The sequence below is a fragment of the Lampetra planeri genome, chromosome 4, assembly GCF_965212315.1.
Source record: "Lampetra planeri chromosome 4, kcLamPlan1.2.h2, whole genome shotgun sequence".
Classification (NCBI taxonomy): domain Eukaryota; kingdom Metazoa; phylum Chordata; class Hyperoartia; order Petromyzontiformes; family Petromyzontidae; genus Lampetra; species Lampetra planeri.
In genome coordinates this window covers 24,480,395-24,506,156 of record NC_136110.1, presented here as the reverse complement: position 1 = coordinate 24,506,156, position 25,762 = coordinate 24,480,395, and the positions used below count along the sequence as shown (strand labels likewise).

Sequence of the window (25,762 nt, the reverse complement as noted above, 5' to 3'; positions counted from 1 at the left end):
GCAAGTAACAGCAATATTGTCATCATCGTAATTTTTGATCACTGTAAACATACACATTATCTGCATCATCAATCATTAACATCATTGCCATCATCATTGCAATTTTCCATCATCATTTTTTCTCATGGTGCAGTGTTTCCATTTTGCTACCTATTTTTGAAAAATATCGTGTCGACATTTTGCAAAAAAAGAAATTGGGCGAGAGACAATAAAGCACACGCGTGAATTAGAGCAGTGGTGTTATGGGAGGAGAGACAAAAAAACATGGGAAAACCTTTTTCGTATTCCGGAAATTCGTGTTCCAACGCCATATTCACACGACAGCTGACCGCTATTGAAAAGGTCATAATGGGCTGCCGTGCTCACTCGGAGCTTCTTACACACCCCCCCCCATGCATGATTGACACGTTACCATACAATGGGCCGATCATTTCTGCAGTGAGCTGCATCCCTGCACATATGCAAGTGCAGCTCGTGAATTGAACCGCTTGAAGCCGGAGATTTACAGCCACACGAGGACATGAAAATTGTTTGATTCGCAGCACCTTGGTACAAATATTGTATCGCTTTGGATGTGGTGGCCAATATACCAGCAATAGCAATCATACAGGATCCATCTCTTTTTGACAACCGCATCGAGTGTGTTAGCTGTGGTCCCAGGCGACTGGATTTTGCATTCGAATATTGAATTAGGAACAGTGACTTTGCTGTGCTGTTTGATCCGTTTCCTATCCTGTTCTCCCCTTCTGCTCCATTGTGTGCGGCATTGTTTTGGCTGTCACCTGACTAGGGTGAAGGCATTGATAGAGTGCTAACAGCTGGGCATTTTCTATCACAGCGTGCCTCTGCCTCTCTCTACACATGTCTCTCTACCTTATTCTCTCCATACCAAGTTGACAGATTTAACCCTTTGACTCATGCATGAAATCTATTAAGGGCACATAATAGGGGTTTCTTGGTTGTTGTTGTGGTGTAATGGTTATAATCACACCAGACTATCATTCCCTGACATCGCGAATACAATCTCCCGGTGCAACAAGTGAGACATTGGGTACGCATTTTAAACAATCCTGCCTCTTGATTTAAAGCTTTCGTGACTGCAGGAATTCAAATTATTTGGGTCTTTCGGTAAAGTCACATAGGTAAAAATTCATAAAAAAATAATCAATATTAAATAAATAAAAACTTACAACGTTGCGATCACAACACGAGCGATCGTCATCAGCCTTTCCTCCTGATGACGATCGATGGTGTTGTGATCGAGACGTCGTAAGTTTTTGGCTTATTTTATATTTATTATTTTTATTTGTTCGTACCTATCTACGTGACTTTACCGAAAGACCCAAGCAATATGAATCCTGCCTGTCAGCCAAGCAGAATAAATGGGTACATCACAGTTAGTCGATCGGCATGTCATGTGGTGAGGTAAAGTGCGGGCACTCCCACTTCTTCCAAGATATCTAGACGGTGTGGAAGAGTGAACCAGATGCCCTCCAAAGGGGCTCTGTAGAGTTCCCTCTCATGGAGGCCCTTCAACCAACAGTGATGTAAGCAAGCAATTGCAGGGCTGCACCTTTGCCTTCACGATAAGTTATTTACTTGCATGTGTGTGTGCCTACGATGGTTGTGGTTGTGTGATGAGCTGTTATAACAATTATTTTACACTCATGGCATCGCATGGATAAGTATGATAATATAATCTCTGCCCCTAAGAGATGTAGAGCCTAGTTATTGATAGCAGCTGTATCTTAATAACGACTAAAGTCTTTCACACCTGTTTTCTGCTTACTCTCACTTAAGATGTCCATAACCGTCGAATTCCTGAATTTTCATATATATTTTTTAAAGGTGCTGTGCCTCACACGGCATTCATCACACACATCAATGCAAACTAAATAACTGAATGGTTTGACAGCTGCAGTTAAAGTGAATGGCACTATTAAATGCACAGGGCATTTCACTTACACGTGTACCTTTGAAGTGCAATGGGATGAGTGAAAGATGCGTTACATAAGCAGGGATGCCAAAGGGATAAGTCCACCAGCGTTGTGCCATATTGCCCAGCCGTACCTTTGTGCCTGGTTTCTGTCAAAGCTCATTAAATATAACCACCGCTGTTTTTTTCGTAAACAGTTTTAGAAAAAGAAAGTTCTCATTTCGAAGACGTTACCTATGACTAAGGCTACGATTTGGGCACAGTATTTTTTTGTTCGTTAGATTCACGGCAGAGATACGTAGGGGACAAAAAATAGAAAAGTAATGGATAACCATCGATTGGTTCCCCAATAAACGGGTTGCTTTACATTTGTATAAACATTTATAGCTATATATTATTTTTATAAATGAAAATCACCATTTAACGGTCAAATCATAAATACAATGTGCCCTTTAGAGAACAGCTCATAGCACTCTTAGGTTGCTTCAGTTGAAGCAATGAAAATCGTGTATAATCTTCCCATGTTTTATCATGGGCTTAACTTCAGGCGAGAAATCTCCATGCTGAGACACTTGGGAACTCTCTCCCAAATGTTCTTTGGTGATGTATACCAAAGTGTGATGGACACATGTGCATTGACCCCTCTCTAAATTGTGCTTGGTTTACTGGACACCCATATCACTACATTCCTTTTCTTCCCCCACTTTTACTCTCATATCCTGTCCTACTCCCTTCTTCCACACCTCCTATACCGCCCTCGACTTGCTTGGCAGCTCGATAACATTCAGGGACCACAGGATGTGTCTTACTTATGCTTCCTTACAGGGGTTATTTTTTAGTTTGTTACTGTGAAACTTAAATAAATAAAACGGTTACTTTTTATATATATGATTTCAATCACCGCACCTCCGATTAGCATGATTGGCTACGTACGGTGCGGAATAAGTTCAACGTAGGTACATACACATTGTAATGGGTTTTATTTTGTGCACGTTGCATCAATTAAAGATAATTGAAATATTGGGCACCCGGTTTGCGCAGTGACATTCATCCATTTTACGGGACTGTTAAATGCAACAAAAAACATAGCGGCGCTGTACTTTGGAATTCTGCCCAACAAATACTGATTTTAACATCAACAATTTGTATGCAGTTTTGAGCAATACTACATGTTGATTGTGAAAATGTTACTCACGAATCTACAAGTAGACAATATTTCAATACATCTCTATGCACTCTACTTTGCCCAGGAATTTGTATTTAAAACCACGTTAAGACTTCATTATTTGCTGTGATATTATTTACATTAAACCATCTGAGGGCAGATTTGTAGCCCAACAGAAAATTTCCCTTGCACGTTTATTGAGGGATGGAAAGCTATGCCCTCAGAGCACTCGTAAACACTCCATCAGTCCATCCATTCATTAGCAATCAAAGGAAGTGCGTTCAAAGTGCCACTGGAATGGCTCAAGATAGTACTGATCACACATACTGTGAGACTTGCAATTTAAGTACTGAGGACGAACTGATTTCATCGATACATTGCTTGCCTTTTGATCAACCCCCCCTCAAACTAAAATAGTTTTTAAGCACTTTTTGGTTGTCAATATCATAATTCTTGTCCTTATCATCCCATCGTCATCAGCCATGGTCAGTCCATTGGTCGATGAAAGCCTCCCCAAACATGTGGTTTGGGGAGGCATTGTTACCTCTAGCAATGACATATGTTGTGTGTACGTGTATTCTCGGGGTGAGTAGTGAAGTGAGGGTGAATGGAACATCTGCACCGGTCAGAAACATTCAGGCTGGCCTGCCTACGATCCTTCCTGGGGTTAACCAGACTGGATTGTGTAAGGAGTTCACAGACCCTGGAAAGATCTCGACATAGCCATATCAGTGAGTTCCTCTGGCAGGCGAGGCTACATCGCCTGGGTCACGTAGCCCATACTGTATGCCCAGCTACTGTATGCCAAATTAGCTTCTGTTTGGCTGGATAGAGGGGGCTGGATAGAGGGGGCTAAATGGGTGCAGCACATGCTAGGGAAGACATGGGCTGATGTGGTACAGGAGATTATGGAGCTGAGTGGACTTGCCGAAGACTGATCAGCAGTGTCAAGATCGGTCTCTGGAGAGGCTCGTGAAGGACGCTACTGGGCAGTTGGATGCAGCCGCCTTCCAACAACAGCGGAGGGCAGAGGAGTGATGCTCACGATGAGTAGAACACCAGGCAGCTAAAACACAGCAATTTGCCACAGTGGGGAGCACAGGTGATGCATCTGCCAGTCATATCAGTCAGTCAGCCAATGGCAACTGGGTCTGTCCCGTGACCAGGCAGTTTAATCTTCAACATTTCACGTGGCCTCAAAGTGCAATTAGTCTGGAACAAGTGTCGTGGTGATGTTACCTCCACTTAGTGGCGAACGGCAGTTGTTAACAAACGACCTGCACTTTTTAATAAGACAGTTACACGTTTTATGTGAATGTTATATTCAACTGTTAATTTATGACATTAAAAAAATGTGTCCAATATACCCGTTTCATTTCATGCCAAGCTTTGCATCCTTCATTTGTATATACAAGTATTGACGTACTAAAACAAATAGGATTGCATTGTGATATATTTAAAACTATATTAATAGTACAATATATATGGGTTGTATTGCTCAATTATGTTTGTTCAATTAAAAATACGCTTCGCTATTTAGCTCTTTTCATGATAAACTAGTCGTGACATTTTAAGAAAATTTCCTTGACATTTTTGTGTCAATTTAATAACCCTTCAGATATATTTTTGTGACATTTCTGGAGGATTTTTCACAGAGAGGTTTGTTTCCTCAAACTTTTCAATGAGCTAAAATGTGGAAGGGCATACATTTTATCCTTCTACCCAGCATTCTATTCCAGGGACGTGTTTCCCCAAAAGCATTGCAAACAAAGAGCAAAATGAATGGAGAAATAAATATTCCTAATATGCAATACCCTTTTAAGATATAAATGCTTTTGTTACACACTGCTAGTTCATGAATATGTCTATATTGGTTTTAAAGAAACACGATTCGGTCATTGTCGTCGTTACTGATGCCATCAAATAAGGCATCTGCCTGCCTGTAACCTTAATTCGGATTTTCCGCTAACCATTCTTATGAAGTGGGTATTCTGTACTTTCTGTGTATATGCATGTCTATGTGCGTCTTTATAGGTCGTGGTGATGGTGGTGCGAGCTGTGTGTATGTATGGTGCAGGCTGTGTTTGTGTGTGTTGGACATAGTGCTGGTGGTGCAGGCTCTGTGTGTGAGTAGGCTGCGGTATTGGTAATCCAATGTCTGAACCCCAAGAACAGGTTCACAGGTTTGCTGAGCATTTCTGTGAGGTCTTGGGGGATGAGAAACCCCTCAGCTCAAACATAAGCATAGGCCAAGGTGGGGCTGACCTTGCTGGTGCTGCTGTACCTCATATATTGGAGGAAGTAGCCACTCCTTGTGAGTGGTTGGCTGATGTGTCATCTGCTGAGGAAGTGCGAATGTCAATTCGGAGCTTGAAACCAGGTAAAGCACCAGGGAGAGAGGACCTCTCAAGCGAACTGTTGAGGCAGGGTGGCTTTTGTGAGCAGATTGTCATATATGACATCCTTACAACTGCCTGGTCCACAGGACGGGTTCCGCAGGACAGGTTCCGCAGGATTGAAAGGATGCCCTGGCGGTTCCCATTTTTAAAAGGAGGGACCACACAGATTTTGGCATCCCTGACTCTATGCTAAACGATCATAAAGGGCCTTCATCATGGTGGGCAGGCCCAGGTAAAGTTGCATGGCCAGGAGTTAGAGCCATTCTCTGTTCATATTGGGGTGCAACAAGGATGTCATCTAGCTCCCACATTATTTAACATAATCTTCGACGACGTAGTTCGAGAAGCCTTCCATTGCTGTACAATTGGAATTTATATCTGGTGTAGATATAAAAGGAGGCTGATCGATTCCCGGGTGTGGTCATGAGATGGTTGCCTACTGGTCCACCATGGTAGGTACGCTGATGATATGGTGGTTGCTGCTCACTCTGAGGAATTGGAGGTTTTGCTGCTGAAACTAGATAATTGCACTAAGATAGAGGGAACAAAATGGGCACGACAAAGGCTGGAGACGAGATGGACTGATACGGTACAACAGGTTATAGATGTGGAACTGAGTGGAGTTGCGAAGACCGATACGAGCGGTGTCAAGATCGACCACTATGGAGGAGACTCGTGAAGGACGCTACTGGACAGTTGGAGGCAGTCGTCCTCCAACAACAGTGGAGGGCAGAGAAGCTACGCTCACAACAAAGAGTGGAGCGTCTGGTGACTGAAATACATCAGGCTGGCACAGTAGATGGCACAGCTGGTGCATCTGCCAGTCATCTCAGTCAGTCAATCCATTACACCTGGATCTGTGCTGTGACCTATCAGCGAGCCGTCGACACTTCACGTGGCCTTGGAGTGCACCTGGCAAGGCACAAATGCTGCGGTGATGTCACCACCACTTAGTGGCAATTGCAGCTGTTGTTGTTGTGTGTAGTTTTCATTTTAGTAGTGTGCTGACAACATGGTTTATCTGCGGCTGTGATTAGAAGTCCAGATTAGTGTTTTATTTGTATAAAACATAAAACAGCAGATTGGGGAAGCCTCCATCCAGCAATCGATGGACTATAGCTGATGATTATTACTAAGTTGAACATATCCTTTGAGTGATGGTAGCTGATTTCTGTGCCATAAAGGCCCATTGCCTTGATATTGATTCTCAAAATATATGTATTTATAATTTCCTATCATTCAGATTGTATGTAAATTGTATTATAGATGGCATTAGTTGGTGTATCTACGACTTCATTGATTAACAATATGCTACTGTGGACAATGTATTAAAATAAAAGGTGCGTGTTATTAAGTGAACAAATTTACGGTCACATGGTCATTTGGTAAGGCATTTTAATGTCATCACCTCCTGATTTTTTTGGGTGCTTGTATAAGTCAATCAACATTAACTATCACTCAATTTAAATGGCATATTGCCCTGATGTGGCAAATAATCTTTGGACCCTTTCGGACCTGAATAGCTTTCCTGGCACCCTCAAGCAGCTGGATACTCAGATAAAAAAAACATGTGCTTCCCACACCAACCCCCACTGACCCGCATGGTAAAGTATGGTCAAACAATCCAATAAAACGGAGAGACAACAGTTGCCTAGCTAAAATTTAAATGAAGGCTCTTGAATCACTACAAGTTAAAATCATTCCAAGTATATTTCCAAAAACAAGCCGTTATAATGTAAACGGAGGCAACATGTGCAGTATGTACAAAGTAGCCAGCTTTTAAATGAGAGGATAAACTCGATTGATTCTAAGTAATGTATGCAAATCACAAGGGAAGCAAAATGATACTGTGGATGTGACCACTAAACAATGAAATAACTAATATTGTAATGGAAGGTGCATGCTAAGTGAAACTGCGAAGAGCATGATAAAGAAATGGAGAGATGAAAATGCCTAATAAAAGGCAGAATTCACAGAATTATACAAAACTATTAGGAAAACAATGAACCCAGAAATCGGAGAACTCAACGCAAAAGTGGTTGAAGATTTAACGATAAATAATAAAAGCATGGATGCAGGAAGAAAAGGGTATTTTGATTATTGTGATCTATCACCTTCGAGTGAAATACAGACCCATAGCACATGATCAAAACAGGACTATTCAACTGGTGGAATAATTTCATGCAAATTTCATGCAAATGTCATGCAAATCTCGGACCATTCAATATGCATTGTCCTTTGTCAATGCACTGCTGGATGAAGGCCTCCAGCACAATGGCAGTCATAGGAGTCATTTGACCACATTTGACCACACTGATCAGTACACGTTGCTGAAGGTTGTTGTTGTCCAGGACTGGCTCATATACCATTCGCTGCCGATGGAAACATCTTTTAAAAGAGATTAACTTGTGTGCTATAACGCCACAATAATGAATTAAATGAGAATGGTTCTATAATGGATCCTCTGTCCGTTTCAAATATTCAAAACTTGGATTGGAAATGTATTTTAATGCAGTTATACATACTATGCAGTTAAAACTGTAGTCGAAATCAAAGTAAGTTTATTTTGGAGACTGGTGCTGACTGGATTTGGCCTTGTAATTTATTTTGACTGCAAATTGAATCTGTTCGGCACCTTTCTTGTGCTAATTAAATATCTAATAATCAATAAACAGTCTTTCGTGCAGTGTGAGTTAGTGTCATGATACTTTAATTTGAACGTGTTCTCCTTATAATTGTAATTTTATTATATTTGTCATTTTATATTGCCCTTCTAACTTTGAAATAACACAATTTGTGCAGAAAAATGCATCGATACCAAGCATAGAAAACACGTATTGTTTATTCATCACAGTTCTAAAAATAATTTAACGTAACTTGCATTCTTACATTGCAAGCTTTATATAATTGTAAGTTTTATATGATTGTGGACTGGGTTCTGATTTGCTCAATTAGTACCTTGTTTCAATTGTGCACAGGGTTCATTTACCATATGGTGTAATGCCATCTCAATATCAATTACATTTAAATCAGCACGTAGTATAATGACTATATGTATACTTTATGATATGTTCTCAAAATAACATTTGATATTGATATATACTTCTTAAATCTCCAATGCATGAGAACACATTGATCATCTCATTCTCATGAATGTCAATGCTGATGTAATGATGTCAGAGATTAGGGCCTGAACCATAAAATTGACTTTAGTGTGAAATAGCAAAAATATAATGTAAATCCAGCATCAGATGTTTATTGCAAAATGAGGTTCATGCAACATGTGGTGGTATTGTGAGGACCTGTTTTACTATTACGCGTGTTGGCCTAAGGCAAACGAGTCTCAATACTCTTCTGCAGGATGATTCTGAGACGTTTTTGTAGTAGTGGGTTATGTTTCTAAATGTAATCCAAATGAATTACAGTAATTTACAGGTAATATTTCAGCACTGGGTCGTTTGGCAAATACCAATTACGTTCTCTGTGTTTTTAGCTATAGGAGGAACTAAGAGGAAACCCATGAAGAACAGGGGGAGAACATACAAACTCCACACAAAAAGGCATCTGAGTCAGGAACTAAACTCGGGAGATTATTGATGTGAGGCACAAGTGTTACCAATGCACCACCCTGTCACCCTATGATAGTGAAAAGGAGTCCACATGACAGGAATCCTCTGGTTTTCACTCGGGCACACTCAGTGCCGACACCATCTCAAGCAAACACAACAGTGTTTTCTCTTGACACTACTAATTCCACGGTCTTACCTATGGTCGTGTAAAGTTAGATTCTTCCCCTGCTCAATTGCACACAGCAAAGAGGCTCCTCACGAGCTTGTACACACAAACCTATACAGTGGTATCAATGTGCTTTGTATAATACTTTTTAACTGTGCTCCTACAATCTTATCGAGTGTAGTAACTTAATATTAACTGACGCACATACACTTTTTGGTACCAGTAAAAAGCTGATTGTTGCATCAGTTTGGCAATTTAAAATACAGATTAAGTCAGGATTAATACATTGACATTTAATACTCCAAGGGTTACATCTTATCCCATGTGCAATTGAGGTGAATTGGAAAATGACTTTTTAAATGTCATAACATTTACTTAATTATACTGAGTTCGTTGCATGAACATTTAAATATGTATCATTATTTTTTCACATTTGTAATGAAAACATATATTTTTGTCTATTCTATGAAAAAAATATTTCATAGAATTCTAGACCATAAATTTGACATGCCAATGTTTGGACTGATTCACGGAGCAGAATGGGTAGGAACTGCATTCATAAAAAAAACCCTGCAAGCCAATCGGGAGCCGGTGGAGGTCAGATGAAAACACTATGTAACACCATTTTTGTTCCTGGGTCGTAAGTGTTATTTCCGAATTGCTTATGCATAACAAGTATAGAAAATGGCTATTATTCCCCACAAACTTTGCTTTCGTGACCACAACAGTGGTATTTTGAAATTTACCTATTTTCAATGAGAAAATAGGCGAATCTGTGTCTTTTCGTTCACATGAAGTCAGAAAACAACAACATATGAATCAAAATTAACATGTATTTATACTAAAGTAATAAAAAAAATGACGAGAAAAGTTTTATAAGTGAGTAGTTTTTCGAGATTTACGATTATACTGTAAATCACTTTCACGAATTAGCCCCCAAATCTAGTCTCCCATCATGTTCTCGTTATACTGTCCTTGGTAGCGGCGTTCAAAGTCCAGTATATCTTGGTGGAAGCGCTCGCCTTGCTCCTCCGAGTATGCTCCCATGTTCTCCTTGAATTGATCAGGATGAGCATCAAGGATATGGACTTTGAGGGAAACTTGGTAAAACCGCGTTGGAGACCCATCAGGAATACCACCATTTTGAAATCTCCAATGACCTCCCAGCCGTACTCATCATACTTCAAGGCCTCCATCAAGGTCTTGACGCTGTTGTAATCCTCTTTGAGGTGCACTGAGTGAGCCAGGGGAAGAGACGGGTTACTATTATGGAGCAGCACGGATTTTAGGCTCCTGGATGAGCTGTCAATGAAGAGGCCCCACTCATTCTGGTTACAGTCGATTCCGATTGCCTCGAACAGACCGGTCACATTGTGGCAGAAGCAGAGCCCATCTTGATGGGTGAAAAAGCTGCAAAAAGGTTGGTGACGCTTCCTCTGATCTGTAACTTGCACACTTTTATCCAACAAGTTCCACTGCTTGAGCCTATACGTCAAAAGCTTGGGATTGGACTTGGTGAGACCAAGATCTCTGATCAAGTCGTTGAGGTATTTTTGTTGGGGTAGTATGGGTTTCTTTCCTCAGCTCCACCTCTGAAATTGTCATCTGGATCTACATCTTCCTCGCTCTCTGACTTGCTGTTCTCTTCGAAAGACGGCTCCTCTCTCTCCAGAGGCGTGGGTACGGGGAGCTCATGGCAGTGTGGCACCGGGGTGATGGATACGTGATAGCAGGTGCATTATTGCCAGTCCGACGTTTGGAAAGGTCCACCATGCAGAGGTAGCAGTTGCTTGAGTGGTCAGTGGGTTCCTGCCAAATTATTGGGATAGCGAACTTCATCGCACTCTTTTCCCCTCTGTACCATCATACAAAATTACATTTATTTGACCCATGACTAATGTGTAAGAGATTCTGGTAACATATTTCATATATGATATATATTTTTAATAACATTGAAAATTGTAAAACATTTTAAAATTTCACTTTTTTTGACAAATTTTATAACGTAAAATTCCGAGCAACAATTGTCCATCTTACCATCCAAAGTAGATTGATAGATGAATTTGGTAATGATTAATGAAATTATTGATAATAAATGATAATCATAAATTAAGATAATGACGACAGTGATTGTTGGTTTAATGATGCTGTTAAATTAAAATGATAAAACAAGAAGGCTATGATAATGGCACTTCTAATTGCCATTGATCCAGCAACCCCATTCCACCAACCCACACCAACACCCATCCCATGGTGATCCATTAACCTTCACCCATAAAGTATACACCGCACTGGGCACCCATTTAAGGATGAGTTATCCCAAGGAAGGCTCAGAATAGATGCTGCCAAAGTGTCTCTTGGCCGGTAACGAAACGGAAATCACTGGGTTCATAGCACAATGCACAAACTACTGCATCACCACTGACCAAATATACGCTAATAAAGCACAGTACTTTAAATGTATGTATTATCACTAAATATACAAGGGGACGATATATTCATAATAGAGGGGTTTTTTGGGGTTAGATCGCATAAATATAAATGTATCGTTAAACCTGCCACCATCCCACACAGAAAATTGGTAAGATTTGCCATGTAAACAAAACATGCCAATTAGTGACTATTTCAACAAACCAGTGTGTTGGAAAGTAAACCCACAATATAAGAATAGGTTTTCCCCTTTTTTCTTATATTTTGACACTGGCAAAGGTGGTCCAACGATGATGATAAACTCACAATATTTACAAATATATATGAAGTGATAAACATTTCTAAGACAACACGGCTGGGTAACATCAATTCTAGATCGCTCAGTGTTCCAGTGGTCAAGGGGAGAATAGGTCCTGGTAGGCAGGACCCTGGCTCCCCGGCCTTCCAGCTCTTGTGAGAGCTAAGTTTCTGCGCGACCAGTGGTCAGGGGACCCACCGAGCCAGTGGTGGGTCAAGCTAGCCTCCCCTATGTCCCAGCCGGAGGACGCTAGGGTAGCGGGTAGACTGGGAATAGCTCCCGCCAGTTCGGAGGCTGTACCTCCCTAGGCTAGCAGTCAGAGCCGTGTAAAAGTCCCGCTAGGTACGGAGGCTGTACCTCAGGCTACGGGTGGGGGAACCGTATATCCCTCTGTGTGTGCATAGGGACTGTGTCGGAAGACAATAAACCAGTGTGTGCCTTAAGACGTTTATTCATCTGTTATTTACAACACTACAAAAGCACAGACCGCGAAATGCTGCTTACTCTATCAGTAGTAATGTATATTTAAACAAATATCTGCTCATCATTTGTTTTATTCACTGGTGGATGAAGGCCTCCTCATGCTGCGTCGGCCACGTGGAATGTTTGACCGTACTTCAGATTGCCGAACCGGTTTAGTCAGACCCGGTTCATATATCATTTGCCAATGATTGACCTTAGCCATGGTCGGGAACTGATCTCTGCGCGTGGTGTAATGTGTCATATGTGTATATGTGTGCGTGTGCAAGGGTGTCTGCATATTTGCATGTACAAGCTCAGGCATGTGTTGGTGTCAGTTTGTGTTATGATGAGAGAACAGTGATTTGTGCATTGCCCCAAGTTATATATTCCAGAAATATAAGTTTGATTAGAGGCCATGACACGCATGGCGTGGTTTGTGAGTGGCATTTCATTACTTTTGGAGACGTGGGTGGGTTGATCAAACTCACAAACCTATGCTGAAAAATTGTCAGGATAAGACAGCATATTATATTTTTTGAATCCATGTGTACATTTGAGTGCTGTCTCCTCTTTTGCATTAGCTCTGGGTATTGTAGTTTCTTCCCACGCGCAACAGCATTTTAAGGAAGTATTAGGTCTCAGTGTGTGCCTTTCCTGTGAACACTATCCTTCTGCATCATCATCGGCAACGTCAGCAACCAGAACAATAGTATCGGCAACATTACCATCAGTGTAATGCTCAGCAGCAGCAAAAGCATACATTTGTAGAGGAGTAGTATGATGATGTCATGTCATGAGCACTGTAAGGAGACACCGAGAACAGAGGCGGGTCCGAGTGAAGGGGAGGAGCCGCCCAAGGAGGTACTTAAGGGGGACCCCGTGACGAAGGCGTGGTCGTTGTGGGAGCCCGGAGTGTGGATCAGCTGAAAGAGGTCTCTCCTGCTCGTGACCGGACGGTGTTGGCTGAACCCCCGTCCCCGTGGTCGACGAGTGGGAGAGCCGAAGAGATAGCTGAGAGTAGGGCTCGAAGAAGTTTGTGAGAATCGGCTGAGAGTGGAGTTCTTCTCTCCTCGGCCGTGCGGTGTTGGATGAGCCCCCGTCCCGGCCCGAGTGAGAGAGCCCAAGGGATAGTCGAGGTTAGGACGAGGAGAGCTTGGGGGTCCACGGGAAGCACCGAGCATCGAGGACACCTACCCCTGGTGTGAGCAGAGTGATTTAACCCGTGTTAATACACGGCGAAAGCCCTTACAAGAAGTTCTGTCTCCCCGTGGTTCTACGACGCACCACATTTATTTTCATCATCAAAATGATCACCTCCAACTAGCATGGTTGGCTACGTGCGGTGCAAAAGAAATTCAATGTAGTGCAGTCCTCGGTTTACGAACCTAATTTGTTCCTGAGACCCGTTCATAAGTCCGTAAGTCGGAACACTAATAATTCACTGTATTTACATGGCCATAAGGTCAGTGTTATGAACTGTTTTACGGTTCAGAAAAAAAGGGAAGCCATTGTTAAACTCATAATTAAGAATAAATCTTTCCCATTTGCATGTAACTGTGAAAAAATACTATAATAAATAAAACAAAGTAATATAATTAGATGTTTTTTACATTTTCACTCACCTTGAGTCCTGATGCTAGCGTTGTAGTCAGAAGGGGGGCAATGAGTCACCACAATTGCGCGCACACACGGGACACGCGCGCACACACACAACAACCGCCATTCGCCACTAAGTGGCGGTGACGTCACGACGATGCTTGTGCCAGGCCATGTGCACCTTGAGGCCACGTGAAGTGTCGAACACCTGCTGGCAGGAGGTCACGGGGCAGACCCAGGTGCCACAGGTCGACTGAGATGGCTCGCTGATGCACCACCTGTGCCCCCTACTGTGCCAACTTGCTGTGCATTAGCCACCCGGCGCTCCGCTCGTTGTTGTGAGCGTCGCTCCTCCACCCTCTGTTGTTGTTGGAGGGCGACTGCCTCCAACTACCCAGTAGCGTCATTCACGAGCCTCCTACACTGAGGCCGATCTTGACACCGCTGGTACCAGTCATCGGCAAGTCCAAGTGCTGTTAGCGGGCAGCACCGATGAACACCGGCACGGCACACGAGAGGGTGGATGGCAAGCGCCACGCCCGGCCGCCTTTGTCTCCTCAGTGGCGATGTTTACTACACACCGCACCAGGTACTCATTTGAGTCGACCTAGAGGAGGCCCAGGTCCCGTTCAAATAATCGTCACTGGTGTTGATCGTGAGCGGGAATTGAACTTAAGGGGCCGTCCATAAATGACGTCACGCATCTGGGGGGGGGGGGGGTCAGACATTTGTGACGATATCTGACGATGGGGGGTGGGGGGGGTTTGAGAAATGTGACGTCACATCAAAATGCGCAACTTTAAATAAATATAGACAACACGTTCTACTTAATCAAATATACTTTTTTATATAAATGTTTTCTCCTACAACAGAGTGCAGCGCCACATTAAATACGCACTACAATGACAATAGTTTAAAGCATGTTTTTTTTGGGGGGGGGGGCAGAGCTTTGTGACGTCATATTTGAGGGGGGTCTGACTTTTTGTGACGCCGTGTGACGAAGGGGGGGGGGATCAAAAATCGTCCAAAATAGCGTGACGTCATTTATGGACGGTCCCTTAGTTTGCAATTGCGAGTTTGCGTTTTAAGTCAGTTCATTTGCATTTTATAGGAGGTTGGTTCGTAAGTACGGGCGTTCCTAAGTTGAGGATGGCCTGTACATGCATAATCATTTGTGTTCATTGTCGCTGGCATCTTCATGTGAGTGTGGGCCTCAATTGTGCCGCTTTCCAAAACGTTTAGAACACTTAAAACGCACTGGAATGTTTACTCAAAAATAAAGACAGAACGTGCAGAATAATTTGTGCAAAATGCACTCCGACACACCTTCAGCACTCTCGACACATTATGGTGGAAAGTTTCTACAACTATGTGAAAATGTTCCCAAACCCTGCCCTCACCCACCCAATGTTTTGTCAATCTGCAATTGTTGCAAGAGAAGTGGTGTAATGGGTGTGATTTTACGTGGACACAACCCACATGCGAATTAGATATTGTGGAATTGTTCGGATTTATTGTCTGAAACGACCGCCTACGCCCCTCCATAAAGTGGTGGAGTGGGGAACGATAGTGGCTACGAACTCGACGACCGGATTTCGATTTCCCGATTACGGCCAACACCAGTGACGATTATCTGAACCGGTCCTGGGCCTCCCCTAGATTGACTCAGCCTCAAATGAGTACCTGGTGCGATGTGTAAACATCGTCATTTGGGAGACAAATGCGGCCGGGCGTGGTGCTGGTCACCCACCTCCTCGTGTGCCGTGCCAGCCTTCATAGGTACTCGCTAACAGCACTTTCCCAAACAGTCTGTTAGTAATAAACTAAAAATGATGATAGATAACAACATAGAGGACAAGTACATAACTAGAAAGACATGTTTGACTTGCATATTCACAAAATGTATACTTACATGCAAGGCCGTAATTCTAATATATATTGGGGGGGGGGTACATCCCCCCCCCCCCCAATAATCAAAATATGCTCAAAATGTCCCCCCCAATATATTGCTCTAAAAATATTTAAAAAAAAATTGCGATGCTATGTAAATAAAAATAACAATTTGCTGAACCTTGGCCACAATATCTGGACTTGTCTTCATATAACAATGCATAGATTTCTGTTTATATGATTGTGGTTATGGTTGTACTTTATATCTCTGCCATTACATACAATGAAACAAGAAAAGGTAAAAAATAAAAAAAAACAGCAATGTAATACAATACGCTATTAGACATTGTAAAAAATAAATAAAAAGTCCATCCCATGTGTTAGTGGATTTTTAAAAATATTTTAGGCAGGAAATTAGTTTTCAAATTCAGATTTTTTTTTCTCGGGGAGACCCCAGACCCCCTAGAAGATTTGGTCCCCCCCCAATGTTGACTCCATGGCTACGGCCTTGCTTACATGACAGTATGAGACGTATTTATGCTTGAGTTTTAGTCAGGTAGCAGCTGGAACAAAATGGGATTTTAAATTAGATTGAATTGATTTAAAAGATGCCACATGGCTTGATGCCAAACCTCAGAAGACCCAAGTTAACACACACAGTTTATAGAGAGAAACACATAGAATTACATTATTCTTACATTAGCTAATGCTACAACATCTGGTAGACTAACCCCTTCCCCATTGTTGTTGTTACTTTGTGCGTGCGCAGGTTCACAGGGTTCCAGCTGCCATCGCCTATCACAAGCACAGGACCACTGCTCACCATGAAGCTGAGCAGCGATTTTGCAGTGGGTGCTCAAGGATTTAAGCTGACCTATCAAGGTGAGCAACGTGCCGACATGCCACACTTCCTTTATTCAGCATGCAGTGTGCTTACAAAATAGTTTTGCAGGCAACATTTCCAGGCTTTTATTTATATCATTATTGATAGTGGCATCACGTCTTCATTGGATCTTGTTTTGTGTACACTTTACGCACTGGTGCGGCACATTTTAATTGGAACATTGAGCTGACCTTCGCGAGCACATTAGTGACACCATCTGGCATGTTTCTATACCGTTTTGCAGTGCTTACAATCATTAATCTTACATCGTAAATGAAAAGCTTAATACAACACTTGTACTGACATGTTGTAGTTATATGTAGATGTACAATGATAATTACTAAGTACAATACAACTCTTGTTTGCTGTCATGATGTATTTATATGCTTCATAAACACATTGGAGTGTGTGTGATATAGGTGTAATTGTTTTGATTAAGTTTTTAACATTTGTTAATTGTGTATATCCTTGGAATGTATATGGTTATGGACCACTTATTATTGACATAAGTTATCCGTGCTTTTCAACTACTTTTCAATCCTACTGTGACTATCCATACGTGACGTAAATACAGACCATGCCTTACCTAATGCGGAGGTTTACGTTTTAGAAAAATCCATGAATTCGACAATAGGACCTTATGGGAAAAATATGGTTGCATTCCTGGGTCCGAAATGATCACCCCCTCCCTCTTTTCTTACAAACTCTACAAGATTTCCGCCCTTATTGTATAATAGGATGCCGAGGCGTTCTCCGTTTCTTGTGAATTTAGACTATTTTTCAATTTCATCTCAATACACAAAAAAACCCCGTCTCCTTTACTCTCCCGGCACCGAAGAACTGGTGCCCAATGCACGCCCCTGACACCGAATTGCCAGCACGACACTCACCCCTTACACCTTCACGTGAACGTTAAATGATTCGCCATCTCGGTGCCCGTATGACTCACATCCTCAACGAGTAAACAACTAGATGCATGCGGCAATTTGTGAACATATATATGGTAAATAAATCGTTCTCACGGGCGATTCATTCACACCTTCCAACGAATGCAGCACTCTCATGGCACTACTTTTCGATGCAGAGATGAGAATCTTATCAGCGTCAAACTGCGTACAGCTGAAACATCACTCCCGTGTTCCGGGAAACAGACCTCGTGAGGTAAACTGTGCTCAATAAGGATTTTTTTGTACATTTAATTTCCTCTTGTATACCAGGTGTAGTACATGTTTTTCAGCCACAATTGTGTGCTTGATAATTGATGAAATGCATTAAATTCCTACGTCTTTTTATACCAACTGTGTTTTTTTCTATTATATTTATCCCATCGTTTACAGATTCAAATGTTGCAACGATGCCATGCAATACAATGAAAGCTTACAATGAAGACAATTCAGCACAGCAGACAACGATTAAATCAAGGAAACATTTTTCCTGATCTGTACATTCCTTTGAATTGATTCCCAGCATAAACCAGCACCACAAGATTTCCTCCCTATACCAAGGCCCTTCAACTATAGTTTCCAGTGGGACACACAATGAAATTAGCATGTGCAGGCAAAGCCACGTGACGTCATGTCACACGTACTTTTCTAAACGGTCAAATGTATGCATTTAACTCGCGTAACTTCTCTCTTTTCCGTTCCTATTTCTGTCTCGTTGTGAACACACGAACTTTTGTTTCAGCCTCCTGGTACAGTCCAATGTTTCAAATCCATATGCCATAGCAGGTAATACCCACTGTTATAAAAGTTTCCCATTCAAACATATTGGTATGTTGCATTCAAAGATTCAGTAAAGTTAATTGGCATAATACTTATTTTGCCGAATGGCAGAATTCTATAAATATACGTAAATAAAGGCTACGTAATTTGGGCCCCAATGTATATTATTTTGTTGTATACTGGGTAGTATGCAATGCTTCATTTTTTCCCGTACAGTATTTCAGATTTCCAACCACATGAAAAACATTAAACACGAATAGAAAAAATAACATTCAGGTACCTGCTACATACATATATAATAATAAAACCTGATACATATTTAACGAAAATGATGCATACATTGTGAATTTTCAAATAAGGCTATCCTATTTTAAATTCACAAATTCTTCAGATGTTTCAATGGTGAAGCAGACTGGACTTGCAGAGTTTATTGGTTCGTCAATCCCCCAACATGAACGTTGAGAGATGGGCAAGCTTGTTAAATCTCGCCCCTCACCACGTCTCTGCACCCAGAAGTAGAAATGGGGAAACCGCAACTCGTCTATTGGCAGGTCACGTGCAGTAGAGTAAAACGTTAGTTTAATCCACCTCTTCCAGGATGCCTGGCCGCCATAGAAGAGTAGACCAAATAACCTCCAATGGGGCTCTTTAAAATCTCCCTCTGATGGACGGGGTTTATACCAGTGGTGGCATGTACAGTATGTATGTGTGTATGTTGAACTTCTTTCGCACCGTACGTTAACAACCATGCTAATCGGAGGTGCGCGGGAAGGACGAACTAAAAACAAAGCAGTTTTCAAGAAACGAAGTTTTCAATCTATATTTAAAAGTGTATAGCCCCAGTCGCTTACTAATATCGGAAAAGCATTCCAGACGACACAGAAGCGCATCCGAAAACACGCGATGTGGTGACCGTCTTTATTTGGTGGCTAGCCAATAGCCGCTGCGAGGGTGACTGGAGTTCGCGTCATGGTTTATGGCATGAGCAAGCCATTGAAGGGCTACATCTTTTTATAATGTGGCTGTAATATTAAAAAACATCTTCGGCTGCATTTTGACCTCATTTGTAGGGCTACAATTATCATTATGGTTTTCAGTGTTCTCATCAGAATCCAAGTTGAAACTCCCTTACTTAGGAGAACCAGAACTAATTGAAGTCATCACCATTAGAGACGCATGAATATGCCATTTCTCATAACTGTGATGAGACAAAGTTAGGAAGCCACTAGAGCTATGCACTTTTAAATCTAGATTGAACATTCATTTTCTTAGAACGTCTTTATGCGTTTAGTTTTTTGTCCTTCCCTGAACCTCCGATTAGCATGGTTGGCTTCGTACGTTTCGAAAGAAGATCAACATACAATATTCAGACAAGCATGCTTAAAGGCAGAATATAGCACTCTAGGACTCTTAAGACTTCATGAATATCTTTTATCTTGACTTAAAGCTTTCGTGACTGCAGGAATTAATATTCTTGGGTGTTTCGGTAAATACAGTTTCAAAACGCTTTATATTACTGTACCACAAAACCTTGACCTTGAACTGTTGCATACCAAATATTTAGTAAAATAAAAACCTTACATTGTTGGTATTTAGGGTGTAGGCTTATATTTGCAGACATAAGTTATACTACGAAATAGGGCAATTATGCATTCTCACACATGCTATTTTGTAATACTCTGTAATGCTTTTTTTATATTCAATTATGTTGTTAACTTTGTGGAGTTCAATATACTTGTATGTTATAATTTGAATTTATATACATGCCAATAGATTTTAAAAATTCAACTGGACAAATGTAATACGCTAAACTTAATTAAAATCAAGTATTATCACCACATTAACGTGCCCTTGGAATATGCCCTCATATTGTATCTAACACACATTAATTGCATTTAAACATACTTGCAATGTAATTTTCCAAATAACATTATATATTTTCTTCCTGTATTTACATTATTAACCAATTACGTGGTGTTTTTACCATTTCTTAAAAAAAGAATAGGATTGCATTTTTATTTTCTAAATAACGAGGGAAAATATAATCTTACATGTTAAAACCGTGAAATTATGTAAAATCTACAAGGTTGAAATCATATGTAAACAACTAAAATGAATGTTGTTCCTATATCTGAAAAATAAATGCATGTAGTTCAAGTAAGAAAATTATTTGATGTGAAAGAAAAATAATCATTGATTATTTTCACAGCAAGAATTTTTTTTGGTAATTTTATCATGTAAAACTTCAGGTTACCTTCGCTTTATATGGGTTTGGTTTGTGATTTCACGTATATGGGGCTGACCAATTTATACCCAAAATTCGCTCTATGCAGTTTGAATTCATGTATGTGTGGCTATGCGGTCGGGCGTGGGACAAAGTTGTCTGTAACACATGCCTTACCCAGCAGACAAATTTCTTGTGTGGTTTCACTTGGTGCATCCTTTTTTGGAATACATCTACCACATAAATCGAGGGAAATCTGTTATTTGCTTGGAATCGAAGATACATATATGAGCTGTAGCACTGGTGTATATAGAAATATAATATAATCCACGAAGAGAAATTACGATGCTGTTGTGGTATATAGTGGGGTGGAACGGTGGTGTGGTAGCAAGCATACTATGCTATGAACCCGGTGATCTGTGTTCGATTCCTGTTCCATGGCTTAAATCACTGCCATGTGATCTCTGATATTCTGCCCCCACCCCATTCACCAACCCAGTGTATTCCAATACATTTAAGTTCTGCAGGGAAGGCAGTCTTATCCATAACAGTTTTTTTTGGGTTAGATCGCGTAAATATGAGTGTCATTAAACCCACCACCACCCGACACATCCAATTAGTAAGGTTTGTCACATAAACGGAACATGCCAATTTGTTGCTAGTACAGCACACCGGTGTGTTGGAGCCAAGCCAATCTAACCCAAAACAACTGTATTATGGCTATTGGTCGTGAAAGCCTACGTGTTAAATGGAAGCCTTAGATGCATTCATTTGCTTCAAGGGATTATAAATGTAAAAGAAAAACCCCAATTTATTTTAATACGTGCAGTTTTTTTTATAGATTTCCAAAGAACTGGTTTCTATTCAGAGTCTTTAAAACCTGCTGTCATATACTGTGATGGCACCGTCTTGCAGATGCCTTGTCAACGTCAGTGAAGAAGGTAGCTTTCATAGTCATAGCTGAGCCACACGCAGGGGTGCTGCTCAATGTTCCATGTGAAGCGTATTCTCTTGCTCATTATGGAGGTGTGAAATGACTTAGACTCGTGGGGGAGGAGGTTTATCTCAGAACAGCGCGTACAACATTTAATGATAGCTCGTGTTTCACAATAATGCAAGTGTACCTAATACCCTTCAGATATGAGCCATCGTGACATGTTTAACACTTTTTTTCTGAACAAAAAACAATATTGCCGTAACAAATACATTTTAACAATGCATTTCCAACTGTGTAAGGTTTTCGCAGATGTGCCGTGTAGCTCTCTGATGTGTTTAGGTGTTTTTCATGCGTGTTCGGCATGTCTGACGTTTTGCTCCACGTGCTGGGAGCTTGTTCAGAAACTGAACTGACATCCTGAATTGAGTTCCTAAAGAAGCTGCCAGCACGTGGATAAAAACGTCTGACATCATTCTGAACAACACGTGGTACAACCCCTTCAAAAAACAAATCGGAGAGCTATTGCATTTCTCAATTTAAATCCACGTTCAAATTAATAAATCACATATTTTAAAGTAGGGCTGCGACTATGTATTTATAGCACCGTTTAATTGCTGGGAGACATCATCTGTAATTTAAATGTCACTTGTAATTTAGAAAGGTTTGAGGATTTTATGGGATAACAATGTATATTATTCTGTGGAGCTGGTCTTCGAGCTCCTTTAATCCTATTCTACTGACACTTTGATAGTTTTGAGAAATGTGCCTGGTGTCAACAAAACTTGGAAAATTATGAACCTGCACAGTAATATTTATAAGCCGGGTAACCTTCAAAGCACTGACAGCCATTGGATCCTGATTCATGCCGCGGTCCTGCCGTGGTCCGGCTTTCTTCAATTTGTTGAGCTGTGGGTTTACATGCAGATTGTTTTCCTTTTTTGTTTGATGAATGTGTTGGCGTGCTGTTGCTGCTGCCAGGCTACACCTATTCGCTGTGACATCGTGTTGATAAGGCAGAGCCAGAGAAAGTGAAATTGAATTTAAGCTTCTGTAAATATCTTTGTTAATTTTTTTTTTATATTTAAACGTTCCAGAGTAACACAAATATTGAATGCATTAATTTTTGTAATGCTTTAAAAACATGCCTTTCTCCTTGTAAGTATTTTAAATATATAAAAAATATATACCTGCTGCCTGCTCTGATGTAGGGATCAAAAACATTGACAATGACAAATAAATGGAACAAAATCTCAAAAGTGTACAAAGAAATGATGCTCAGAACCTGCGAGACAAAAATATCAAACACATACCATCAGGTAACTTATGCAAGTTAAGATACATCATGTTGACATTTACGAAAAGTGAGTGAGGCTTGTGTCAGACATGTTGCTCAAAGGGATGAAATTGAAAACCAATTACTTTAAAATTGCTTTTTGCATTTAGTTTGTTGTCCTGCCCCCGCACCTCTGATTACACGATGTAACACAATTTTTGTTCCTGGGTAGTGTTATTTTGTAATTGCTTATGCCTAGAAAATATAGAAAATGGCTATTATTCCCGATACTCTTGTGACCAGGACAGTGATATTTTTTTAATTTACCTATTTTCAATGAGAAAACGGGCGAATTTGTGTTTTTTAGTTCACAAAAAACAACATGAATCATAATTAACATGTATTTATACTGAAGTAATCCAAAAATGACTACTAAAGATTTAGAAGCGAGTACTTTTTCGAGATTTACAACTATACCGTAAATCACTTTCACGAACCAGCCCCCAAATGTAGTCTCCCATCATGTTCTTGTTTTACTGTCCTTGGTAGCAGCATTCGAAGTCCAGTTTATCCTGGTGGAAGCATTATCCTTGCTCCTCCGAGTACGCTCCCATATCTCCTTGAATTTATCAAGATGAGCATCAAGGATATGAACTTTGAGGGATATCCTACAGCCCATTGTGCCCTAGTTCTTCACCAAAATCTCAACCAGCTCCACATAGTTTTCGACCTCGTGATTGCCCAGGAAGCCACAAACCACTGCGACAAAGCTGTTCCAAGCCACTTTCTCCTCACTAGTGAGCTTCTTGTGGAATTCATTGCACTCCAGGATCTTCATTTTCTGTGGTCCGATGAAGACACTGGCTTTGACCTTTGCCTCAGACAGCTTAGGGAATAAGTTTTAAAGGTACTTGAAGGCTGCCGACTCCTTATCTACAGCTCTGATAAATTGTTTCACGAGGCGCATTTTGTTGTGCAATGGTGGCATCAGCACCTTCCGTGGGGCCACCAGTGGCTCCCACTTTACATTCTTCCTCCCCACAGAGAATTCGGTCCGCTTTGGCCAGTCCTGCCTGTAGTAGTGTGCCTTGGTGTCCCTGCTGTCCCAAAGGCAATGATAGCAGGGACACTTGGTAAAACCGCCCTGGAGACCCATCAGGAATGCCACCATTTTGAAGTCTCCGATGACCCCCCCAGCCATAATCACCACACTTCAAGGCGTCCGGCAAGGTCTTGATGCTGTTGTAATCCTCTGAGGTGCACCGAGTGAGCCATTATGGAGCAGCACGGCTTTGAGGCTCCTGGATGAGCTGTCAATGAAGAAACCCCACTCATTCTGGTTACAGGCGATTCCGATTGCCTCGAACAGACTGGTCACATTGTGGCAGAAGCAGAGCCCATCTTGACGGGTGAAGAAGCTGCAAAAATGTTGCTGACGCTTCCTCTGATCTGCAACTTGCAAACTTTCATCCAACAAGTTCCACTGCTTCAAGCCGAGACGTCAAAAGCTCGGCATTGGACTTGGTGAGACCAAGATCTCTGATCAAGTTGTTGAGGTCTTTTTGGTTGGGGTCGTATGGGTTTCTCTCCTCAGCTCCACCTCTGAAATTGTCATCTGGATCTAAAACGTCTTCCTCGCTCTCTGACTTGCTGCTCTCTTCTAAAGACGGCTGCTCTCTCTCCGGAGGAGTGGGTATGGGGAGCTCATGGCAGTGTGGCACTGGGGCGATGGATGAAGGAAGGTCCAGATACGTGATAGCAGGTGCATTCTTGCCAGTCCGACGTTTGGAGGGTCCACCATGCAGAAGTAGCAGTTGCTTGAGTGGTCAGTGGGTTCCCGCCAAATTCTTGGGATGGCTCTCTTTTCCCCTCTGTACCATCCTACAAAAATACATTTATTTCACACATGACTAATATAAGAGATTCTCGCAACATTTTTCATGTATGATATCTTTTTTAATAACATGGAAATTGTAAAACATTTTAAAAGTAAAAATTTTATAACATAAAATTTCGAGCAAAAATTGTCCATCTTACCTTCCAGAGTTTTATAGCATTGTTCGCAGGTGAAATCAGGTGCCCAGGGTTTGTTTTGATCCCCGATAGGCATGCCGAAATATGCCTTCTAGGCCTCACATATCTGAGCAGATGCTTCCACAGAGTACGTTTTTGCTCTTGTCTTGATAAATTGGCCACAGACATAGCAAAATGCGTCGGCCTGATGCTTGCAGCCTCTTGATGCCATCTCAGAAAAATTCAGATATGTATCGACTTAGGCAGCTGGAAATAAACTGAACTGGTGGGCTTAAGGCCCCTGTATTTATACTACTATTTATATTACTGAAAAGTTCTATAATGTTCTAGAAGTTACTCCAAGTTTACTCAGCACTGAATCTGGAATGTTCTGGAAAATAGGTAAATTTAAAAATATCACTGTCCCGGTCATAAAAGCAAAGTTTGTGGGGAATAAGACATTTTCTGTACTTTTGGAGGCATAAACAATTCGGAAATAACACTTACTACCCAGGAACAAAAAACATGTTACACAGTGATTATCATGGTTGACTTTATACGGTGCAAAGGAAGTTCAACATGCATACTGTGGCGCTTTTGGTTCTAGCCTACTTCAAGGCTCATCTTTATTGCCGACACTGTTATATTTTTGGTCAGCCAAGTCACGCTTATATAGTGTGGGTCGAGTCTACCGAGTGTAATGGATATCAAAACGGCGGCGATTTCAGAGGGTTGGTTCGTCTTAAAATTTTAGACAAGCTCCCCCTGCCTGCTTTCACACCATAGTGAATATCTGC

The 25,762-nt window shown here is 41.3% G+C and overlaps 1 protein-coding gene and 1 long non-coding RNA gene across 3 annotated transcripts in view; one reads left to right on the top strand and one right to left on the bottom strand.

Moving 5' to 3' along the window:
• The window catches only part of CSMD3 (CUB and Sushi multiple domains 3), a 446,157-nt gene that overhangs the window by 53,956 nt on the left and 366,439 nt on the right, over positions 1-25,762 (top strand). For both annotated transcript variants that reach the window (XM_078593568.1, XM_078593567.1), the window contains one exon: positions 16,681-16,793. In XM_078593568.1, the coding sequence (XP_078449694.1) occupies positions 16,681-16,793 (113 nt within the window). The remainder of the gene's footprint in view (positions 1-16,680; positions 16,794-25,762) is intronic.
• Positions 12,399-25,762, bottom strand: part of LOC144717855 (uncharacterized) — a 30,815-nt gene continuing 17,451 nt past the window's right edge. The window contains exon 2 of the long non-coding RNA XR_013585154.1: positions 12,399-13,621. This is a non-coding gene — a long non-coding RNA (uncharacterized LOC144717855). The remainder of the gene's footprint in view (positions 13,622-25,762) is intronic.